Source organism: Rhyacophila brunnea, unplaced genomic scaffold (genome assembly GCF_057557595.1).
Source record: "Rhyacophila brunnea isolate RB1 unplaced genomic scaffold, BYU_Rbru_1.0 scaffold_23, whole genome shotgun sequence".
NCBI classification, from domain to species: Eukaryota; Metazoa; Arthropoda; class Insecta; order Trichoptera; family Rhyacophilidae; genus Rhyacophila; species Rhyacophila brunnea.
Window position 1 is genome coordinate 31239425 of NW_028232893.1, and position 10576 is coordinate 31250000.

General features: G+C 46.3%; 1 protein-coding gene across 1 annotated transcript; it reads right to left on the reverse strand.

The window, feature by feature from the left end:
- Positions 1-2180: 2180 nt before the first annotated feature.
- On the reverse strand, positions 2181-4139 carry LOC147069869 (uncharacterized). The gene has a single exon (XM_085950356.1). It carries the CDS (start codon positions 4137-4139, stop codon positions 2181-2183), a length of 1959 nt encoding a protein of 652 aa, XP_085806482.1.
- Between the last annotated feature and the right edge of the window lie 6437 nt (positions 4140-10576).

The window sequence follows — 10576 nt, forward strand, 5'->3', positions numbered from 1 at the left end:
TCTACAATCTCATCATCTTTGGTTTCTTTTTCGATTCCTTTGAGAACGACGGTTGGCGCTAGCCGTTTGCCTTCCTTAGCGACCAAGTTTCCTTTGGTCAGCCTTGGAAGAGCGGCTCTGATTCTCTCGGCGTCGTTGGAGGTCGAGCATTTGATAATTACTTTATTGTCCTTGGCGGCTATGAGTCCGCTGACTCCAACTTTCAGTTCAGAGGGCCTCAAATCTTGCCTTAAGGCTGCTTTAATGTCGGAGGTAGTTTTAGTTTTATCAGCTGCACTGACGATTACAGCATGGGAAGAACCCGACGCTGCCACCGAAGCATAGCTGAATGAAGTAGGTCCGGCTGTTGAGGGAGGGTTGATCATAGCGCTCTTTTGGATTAGCGCTATTTTCTCCTTCAGGAACGTGGTTTCCTGTGACTGGCATTTTTTTGTCAACTCGGCGGCCAGGTCGATGATGTCCGTGAATATGGACATCAATCCTTCTCTAGTCTCTTTCGTGATATTTCCCTTTAAGGGGTCTACCATGCGCAGGCCTTTAGTTGATAAATTAATAACCTGTAAAGAAAGAGAGTCTACAGTGTTAGTTTTTAACGACGCGGATTCAGGCTGAGAAACAAGCTTCGGGGTAACGTCCTAGATCGGTTGTGTCGTCTGGACGTGAGCGGTCTTCTTAGCAGCCATCTCAGGAGATGACGAAGTGAGATCCTTCTCCACCGTCTTCCTTGTCTGCCAACTCCCCTTCGTGAAAGTGAACGTCGTCAACGAACTTCGGTCAACCGAGTGCGTGAGACTGTTGAACTGAATCTGTCTGACTCCGGATGATCCGCACCAGTCTTAAACTGTAGCGGACAACCAGACTCAGAAGAAAGGTCGTGCGCAGCGGAGCCGGTATGCACCAACGCAGAATCACCGAACAAGGGACTGGTTACCCTTCGGACGGAACCCAGCTGCTAGCGCTGTCACACCCTTTTGCAGCCCACTATGCCGTGTAAGCGACCAGTTGACTGCAATCGGGGAAATACCTCTCCACTATTCAGTCGCGCGGGTGATATGGAGTGACACCCGAGTCGCTGCCCTGGGTAAGGAATACTCAGAGAGCGGAAGGGATGGAATATGAATCGTCTCCAAATCAAAGGGCCGACGATGAAGGACGACGTACACTCAATAACAATGTTGCTCTACGGTCTACGCAGTCGTAGCCGGGGACATCAACGCTCAGTCAAGCGTCAATATCGAAAGAGATCTCAACGCGCGGGATAAATCCGAAAACAACCTGAAAGAAGTTTTCCAAGAGTTTTCCGGATTTTACTGGATTTTTCCGAGCTTTTCCGACATTGTAGGTGCTCGGACTTCAGCAAGAATTTTTCCGGAATTTTCCGCCTACTCAATCTGCTGGGACCAGTCCAAGAGTATGAGGTTGAGGATCCGGCAAGAGACTTCGACGCACGGGCAAGATTTCGAAGAAAATTTAATCTTGAAGGCAAAAGATTTTTCCAGGAGTTTTCCGGATTTCACTGGATTTTTCCGAGCTTTTCCGACATTGTAGGTGTACGGACTTCGGAATGAGTTTTCCGGAGTTTTCCAGCACACAATCGCCGGGAGCACGTCCGATCACTGTCAATGTTAAACTAAGACTAAAAGAAGGTATTTAAAAAAAAAAAAAATCGGTATGTAAAAGAGTTGATAGGTAATAGTAAGAAACAGAATAAACAAATTGTCACAAGAATATTTGACACTTTAAATTGTACACATAACCTCACTTTCGGCAATGCCGAACACGTGGTTAACACACAAAACTTAATATCCTAGGAATCCCTCAGGATAATTTAATAATAACACTCACACATATATATTACACTTGTATTTTCACTTTACGGCAAAAAGAATTTGTAAAAACAACGTAGTTTTCGAGATATGGATTTTTTTTTTTAATGGAGAGAAGGCAAACATGCGTGTGGTTCCCTGCAAGATAAAAAAAGCAACTGGGTTAGGTTAGGTTAGGTTAGGTTAGGTTAGGTTAGGTTAGGTTAGGTTTTTTTTAATATGGGAGTTGCATTTATTATTGACCTTGCTTATTATGTACAAGGTTTGTAGATCTTCAATTGGAGTTTTCTTTATTTATTAGTCTTTTTTCTACTATATAGTGTTGGGATCAGGAGGGATATACTACTGTGGGTCTTAACAGGAACTTCTCCGCATTTGCTCTTGTGAAGAGGAAACCACAGAAAACTCTTCAGGAGAAGACGGACTGTTGACAGAAATCACCAGGCCTTCCGTTTCACTTGAAGAGTGTTCGGCATTTTGTGTCCTGGCTTTGTTTATTTTGCCAATATCCTGCACTATTTTGATCATGTATGATACTACCTTTCGTGATAGTTCCTTGTGAACTATCACGGATCCGATGTCGCATAGGTCCTCATCTAGACTCCTGCATCGCGCCTCCAGCTGCTGTCTTTGGAAGCTGAAAATGGGGCAATGCATAAAAAGATGAGGGACATCTTGAGGAGTCGTATCATCACACGGGCAGCTGTCGATCTCGGAGAGCTTAAATCGATGCAGGTAGCTCATGAACCCACCGTGACCCGTGAGGAATTGTGTGAGTTCAAAGCCAACTTCCTGCATTCTCCTGAAATCAAAGGCATGGAAAATTGTTGGGAAAAACATTTTAGTAATATTTCCTGTCGTTTCTTTCAAATATCGATCATTCCAGAGTTGAAGAGTCCTGCTTTTTATTTTCCTTTTGGCAAAACTGAGCGGTAACTTGGCAAAATCTGGGGCCGTCTTTTTAAGAGTAGCCTCTCGAGCCTTTTCGTCCGCTTTTTCATTTCCTAGGATTCCGCAGTGACTCCTTATCCAGCCGATGTGCACGTTCTGTTTTCTGCATCGTAGTTCCTGGATATCAGTTTTAATGTCCATGACAATAGGATTGACCGAATTTCGGTCCGTTATTGCATGGACGCCTGATTTGCAGTCTGTCAAGATCGTTATTTGCTTCCATCTGTTTGGTGATTTCTTCAGAACATAGCTCAAAGCTTCTCGGATCGCCAGGAGTTCCGCCTGAAACACTGAGCAGATGTCGTCGAGTTTGATCTTTCTCGACGGCAACTCTCTCACGCCATCGTAAGGTACAAATGCTGCACCCACTTTGCCGTTCAAGAGACTGCCATCAGTGAAGATTCTCAGTTCATTCTGCGTTGCCTCAGGCAGAGTCTGATCATAGTATCCATGGTCAATGCGGTTGCGTTCCGAGGGATGAGGGAGTGAGAAAAAGTCTCCGGTTCCCTGGTAGACTCTGTCTTGCGGCAAGTCCTGCAGGGTGAGAGTCTTCTTTACCTCATATGCTTCTGCAAGCTGCTTGATCCTCAGGTCAAGTGGCATGAAGCCGCTCAAGACCTGAGCAGAAACTAGAGAGATCGTTCTGTATCCTTTGCAAGATCTAATGGCAATTTGTCTTTGAATGGAGTTCAGTTTCTTACGGTTGACTTTTTTCTTTACCGCGTCCGCCCACACGCTGGAAGCGTACGTTATCAGAGGCTCGACAGCACCTAAATATATTTGCTGCATAACCCCCGGCGACGCACCCCATGTGGGTTTGGCGGCTCTGATCAATTTGTTCGTGATGCTTGCGGCCTTTTTACAAATGTTGTCGACGTGTTTGGACCAGTTAAGGTGGCGATCTATGGTGAGACCGAGAACCTTAAAGTGATCCACGTATTTAAGTTGAACTCCGTTCATGTAAATGTTTCGCTGTCGGTCCTTTTTTCTGGTAATATACATCGCGTTGGTTTTGTCTTCTGCAAAGTGTAGTTTGGCTTTAGAGCCCCATGATGTGATGAATTTCAACGCCTTGTCAGTCATATTTTCAAGCTCTGTCGTATTGTTGGCTGTAGCAATCAATAGCAGGTCATCCGCAAATGCTCTCAGTTCAGCTCCAGGGCCCAAGTCCTCCTGAAGTACATCATCTAAGATGTAATTCCAAAAGCTCGGTCCGCAAGATGATCCCTGAACGCATCCTTTGGTCGTAACCTTCTGGAGCGTGGCATCAAAATGTGACAGTATGACTTTCCTTTGTTGATGATAGCTCTTCACTAGCGTAAACAAGTTCCGAGGGCACTTCTTGCTTCTCAGCTGGCACATTAGAAATGGCCACCAAGCATTATCAAAGGCTCATCTGATGTCGAGCGAGATTGCTATGATCATCTTCTTGTCTTGCAGCGCAGTCCTGATTTCGTTGACTGAAGCGTTCAGAGCGTCTTCTGTTGATTTCTGGGGCGTAAAACCATATTGCTTTTGACTCAACTTACCTTTTCGATGAAAATGCCAGTTTATCCGATTTATCATCAGCTTTTCCAGTACTTTTCCAAATACTGAAATGAGGCCGATCGGTCTGTAGGACTTGATGTCTTGAAGATCGTCTTTTCCCGGCTTGGGAATGACAACAACCCTCGCTATTTTCCATTGAGCTGGAAAGTGGCTCACTCTGAGACATGCGTTATACATACCCAATACTAATGACCTATCCACGTTGAAGAAATGAAGGCAAATGTCGGCGGTGAAGTGATCTTCTCCGGGTGCCTTATGTGGACTTATGTTTGAAACTATATCCTCGATCTCTTCTTCAGTGAATATCGGGTCGTTTGGGGTGTAGGGTAGAATTTCCGCCATACGTCTGATGTTAATCTGTTCGTTGGTTTCATTTTGTATGGTGTCGTCCGGGAAAAACTTATCCAATAGGCGCTGAGCGGATTCTTCAGCCGAAGCTAAATACTCGTCGCCATCTTTGAGCGTCGCTGGTGGAGTGGTCTTTCTTCGGTTTACCAGAACTCTGTGAATTGCTGACCAAGCGGTTTCTTTCGTCTGTGATGCGCAGTAATTTTTCCAAGACTCGATTTTGGTTTTCGCAATTGCATCTTTATAAGTTTGTTTCGCTTCAAGATATTCCGGAAGCGTTTTGGTCTCTCTTCGGAGTCTTCCTGAATTCTGAAGTCTGTGCTTACATTTGATTGCGTCTTTCTTGAGCTTATCGAGGTCATCGTTCCACCAAGGACAGGGCTGTCTTTTGAAAGGTTTCCTGATTGGTATACTTGATTTGCACGATTCTCCCAAGATGTCCATCAATGCGTTTATTTTCTTTTCCAACACAAGCGAGTTGCTCACTTCAGAAAAATAGTTTTCAGAAGCGTGTATATCCGTCAGTTTGTTTTTAATATCTTTCGAAAATTTTTCCCAGTTCGCTTTTTTTGTATTATAAAGGGCAGTTTTCGGATCTGTGGGATTCCAAATCTTTGTGGAAATTTCGAAAGAAATAGGATTATGGTCGCTGAGTTGGTTATCATTTGATTCTACTCTCCACCTGTGAACAGTGTCCAGAAAACTTGAAGAGCAGAATGTCATGTCTATAACGCTTGTGATGTGACGGTTGTCACGATAGGTTTCGAAGGTGGGTCGATTTCCTTCATTGAGAATGTTCAGATTGAGTTCTGAAAGGAAATCTGCGACTTCTTCGCCCCTTCTATCGGTCTTCGCGCTCCCCCACCACACATTTTTTGCGTTAAGGTCACTCCCTATGAGGATTGGAACATCTCCAAGCAGTGTGAGTTTTCCCAATATTGGGGCAATGTCGGCGTTTGGCTCCACGTACATAGATCCAATAACAAGAGGTCCAGCTTCTGTGGTAATTCTTACAAGTGTGGTATTTGAGTCACTGAATTTGCTCAGCATTATGCCATTTATCGTGGATTTGCAGATAATTATTGCCGCTTTGCAGACCCGCTCCTTGGAAGTCACTGATTGATAAACAGTGACCCCCGGAGCATTGATTCTGCCGGTATTGCCAGTGTAAGGTTCCTGTAGCAGCAATATATCCGCGCCCCTCTTATTGGCCAGTGCTTCTTCTTGTGCCGCTTTGCAGCGGCCCAAATTCCACTGAATTACTTTTGTGGTGCCTGTAGTATTTAATTGGGTCCCGGTGGTATTTGGAACGATGGAGTTAGCCATAGTTGACTCTTTCCATGGTTCGCATCATCATTTTAATCCGATAAGGACAATTCTTGTCGTTGGCTCTGTGTTTTGACACCTCGGTCTTACCTTTGGCCATTTTAATACAATTCCAGCAGTGGTGTTCCTCTTCTTGCTCCTTCTTCGTGCAAGACATGGATTTGTGCTCGCCAGCGCAGTGTAAACAACGATCCTTGCTCTCCATGCACCTGGCTAATGAATGTCCAAATCCCATGCACTTGTAACATTGCATGATGGGGCAGCTATCCTCTACCTGCACTCGCTGGTATCCGATGCTTATCCTTCCCTGGCTGATCATGGCTTCTCGGACGTCGCTGTTGACGGTTAATACGGCATTTCTTAGGCGGTCGCTGTTTCTGTTCCGGAAAGTCCTTTGTAGCTTAATGGCTTCTTTATCCTGGCCGACGGCTTCAAAAATAGAGTCATTCTGCTGGAGAATATATTTCACAATCTCATCATCTTTGGTTTCTTTTTCGATTCCTTTGAGAACAACAGTTGGCGCTAGCCGTTTGCCTTCCTTAGCGACCATGTTTCCTTTGGTCAGCCTTGGAAGAGCGGCTCTGATTCTGTCGGCGTCGTTGGAGGTCGGGCATTTGATGATTACTTTGTTGTCCTTGGCGGCTATGAGTCCGCTGACTCCAACTTTCAGCTCAGAGGGCCTCACATCTTGCCTTAAGGCTGCTTTAATGTCGGAGGTAGTTTTGGTTTTGTCAGCTGCACTGACGATTACAGCATGGGAAGAACCCGACGCTGCCACCGAAGCATAGCTGAATGAGGTAGGTCCGGCTGTTGAGGGAGGGTTGATCATAGCGCTCTTTTGGATTAGCGCTATTTTCTCCTTCAGGAACGTGGTTTCCTTTGACTGGCATTTTTTTGTCAACTCTGCGGCCAGGTCGATGATGTCCGTGAATATGGACATCAATCCTTCTCTGGTCTCTTTCGTGATATTCCCCTTTAAGGGGTCTACCATGCGCAGGCCTTTAGTTGATAAATTTATTACCTGTAAAGAAAGAGAGTCTACAGTGTTAGTTTTTAAGGACGCGGATTCAGGCTGGGAAACATGCTGTGTCGGGGTAACGTCCTGGATCGGTTGTGTCATCTGGGTGTGAGCGGTCTTCTTAGCAGCCATCTCAGGAGATAACGAAGCGAGATCCTTCTCCACCGTCTTCCTTGTCTGCCTGGTAGTGATCTTTGTTGTGGACTTGGCTGGTATCGTTGTTCCAGTTGAGGTGGGAATGGTGACGGGCTTGGATGGTGGCTTGGGTTGTACCTCGGAAGTTCCGGTCTTCTTCTCCGTTCCCGCGATCGCTGCGCGCAAAGTTCTCCCAGTCTCTGTCAGGTTCGGGCTAGATCGTGATCTCTCTGGGGCCCTGGCATCGCCGCCAGACGGCGTCGACGGCGGCGACCTCTGCACATTGGGCATGTCTAGGGAAGGGGAATTGATGGAAGTTCAACTCCCCTTCGTGAAAGTGAACGTCGTCAACGAACTTCGGTCAACCGAGTGCGTGAGACTGTTGAACTGAATCTGTCTGACTCCGGATGATCCGCACCAGTCTTAAACTGTAGCGGACAACCAGACTCAGAAGAAAGGTCGTGCGCAGCGGAGCCGGTATGCACCAACGCAGAATCACCGAACAAGGGACTGGTTACCCTTCGGACGGAACCCAGCTGCTAGCGCTGTCACACATTTTTGCAGCCCACTATGCCGTGTAAGCGACCAGTTGACTGCAATCGGGGAAATACCTCTCCACTATTCAGTCGCGCGGGTGATATGGAGTGACACCCGAGTCGCTGCCCTGGGTAAGGAATACTCAGAGAGCGGAAGGGATGGAATATGAATCGTCTCCAAATCAAAAGGCCGACGATGAAGGACGACGTACACTCAATAACAATGTAGCTCTACGGTCTACGCAGTCGTAGCCGGGGACATCAACGTTCGGTCAAGCGTCAATATCGAAAGAGATCTCAACGCGCGGGATAAATCCGAAAACAACCTGAAAGAAGTTTTCCAAGAGTTTTCCGGATTTTACTGCGTGATGTTACCATCACACTGACAGCCGTCTGCTTGACTCACTTTGAATCTGCAAAGGTATTCATTGAAGGCTCCGTGGCCGGTGAAGATCTGCGTTGTTTCGAAGCTCGGCTTAGAGAAAGTCTGGTATCTGAAGGCATCCAAAATGTTCGGGAAAAACATTTTTGTAATCTTTCCCGTACTTGAGGCTCTGTAGCGGCCGTTCCAGGTGTCGAGGGTACTTTCCTTAAGTTTTCTCTTCGCATAGCTTAGTGGAAATTTGTCGTACGTCGGTGCCGTCTTTTTACGCGTAGCATCCTTTGCTTTGGCGTCGGCTCTTTCATTTCCGCTTAGGCCTACGTGGGCTCTGATCCAGCAAATTTCCACTGTCAGTCCAGTCTCTCCTATCGCTCTCAGATTTCGCTGGGCATCCGCGACAAGAGGATTGACCGATACAGATGCTATGCTTTGTGCCCCAGACTTGCAATCCGTGAGAATTCTTGCAATTTTCCAGGGTTTTCGTTTATTGAGGATCCAATCTAAGGCGCTATTTATTGCCGTCAATTCCGCCTGGAATATCGAGCAACAGTCAGCTAACTTGAGTGTTCTCGCCTGGTATTCTTTACCCTTTTCACATGGAACTATCGCTGCGCTTACTTTTCCATCCAGGACACTGCCGTCCGTGAAGATTCTCAGTTCCTCATCCTCTATGTCTGGGACGTCTTGGTCCCAGTAGCGGACAGTTTGTGTCATACGCGTGGATGGATGTGGGAGATCATAGAATCGTTCAACTCCTTGGTATCTTCTATCCGATGGCAAGAAGTTTGTTTTTCCCGATCGTTTGATTTTGGAGATCGCGATACGTTCTTTAATCTTGAGGTCCAGTGGAGTGAATCCTGTGAGTGCCTGAGTTGATGTCAGGGAGACTGTCCGGTAGCCACGGCAAGCTCTGATGGCCATCTGCCTTTGGAGTGCATCCAGTTTCTTCTTGTTTGTCTTTTTATTGGCTGCCTCGCCCCATACGTTCGCCGCGTACAAGACCATCGGCTCGATCACTCCATGATAGAGTTGCTGCGTCACCTCTGGAGAACATCCCCATGTAGGTTTTGCGGCTCTCATCAATTTTGAAGCAATTCCAGCCGCCTTCTTCGCAACGTTGTCGATGTGGCGGGACCAATTCAGGTTTTTGTCAATTGTGACACCTAAGATTTTGAAGTGTTCTACTGGCGTCAAGGCAACTCCATTCATTTTTATCTTCGGCAGAGCGGTGAGTTTTTTCCTTGTCATTATCATCACATTGGTCTTTTCCTCCGAGAAGTGCAGTTTTGCTTTTCTTCCCCAGGCCGCTGCTTTCTTCAGAGCTTCATTAGTGCAGAGTTCTACACCCTCTACAGTTTGTCCCTCTACTAAAAGAAGAACATCGTCTGCGAAGGCTTGAACCCTGCAGCCATGACCGAAATCTATTTTTAAAAGATCGTCCAATATGATGTTCCAGAATGACGGACCGCATGTCGATCCCTGGATGCATCCTTTCGTCGTCAGCTTGGTCATTGTTGCTCCTGCATGTGTTATGTTAACCTTTCTGTTTCGAAGATAACTGCGGACCAGCGCATAGAGATTTGCCGGTGTGTCTTTGTCAGCGAGCTGCTTTAGCAGCATCGGCCACCAGGCATTGTCGAATGCGCCGCTTATATCTAGAGATACCGCGATGACTATTCGTTTGTTATCTCTATGCTCTGTTATAAAATTGACCGCGTCGGTTAATGCGTCTTCTGTCGATTTTTGTGGAGTGAAGCCATACTGTTCCTCGCTCATGAGATTGTTATGATGAAGGTGCCAGTTGATCCTTCTGATCATGAGTTTTTCAAGGATCTTGCCGAAAATCGGTAGAAGGCCTATTGGTCGGTACGATTTGACGTCGCAATAGTCCTCTTTACCAGGTTTCGGGATGACTACAACCTGTGCGATTTTCCAGTCGTCGGGAAAGTATTCCAGCCTAAGGCAAGCGTTAAACATTGCGAGACAAAGTTCTGTGAATGCATCAATGAAGCGTGAGCAAATGTCTGCGGTGAAGTGATCATGTCCTGGGCTTTTGTTTGGATTCATTCCCCAAGTGATCTCAGTCAATTCTTCTTCCGTAAAAGGAGGATCATCCGCTGAAGAAAGTTTGGCTTTAAGAGCCTCTCTGATCTCAGCGTGTTCGCTTCCTTCGGTCGATGTGTCATCATCTGGGAAGAATTGATGTAGAAGAGCCTCTGCAGTTTCTTCAGCATTTTTGCACATTCCACTTGCTGTCCTCATCGTAACAGGGATTGATCTCTTTGAAGTCCTTGTCAATACTCGATAGACGGTCGACCAAACTGTTTCTCGTGTTTGAATCGAGCAGTAGAGTTTCCACGATTCGGTTTTTGCCTTGTCGATGGCACTCTTGTATTTTTCTTTTGCTTCGAGATATTCTGGTAAAGTGATCGTCAATCTTCTTGTTGATCCAGAGTTTTGCATCTTGTGTTTTGCTTTAATCGCTGCCTTTTTCAGCTCAGTAAGC

Excerpts from the sequence above, each read along its gene's own strand:
- LOC147069869 (XM_085950356.1), bottom strand. The coding sequence starts at position 4,139 with ATGTGCCAGCTGAGAAGCAAGAAGTGCCCTCGGAACTTGTTTACGCTA.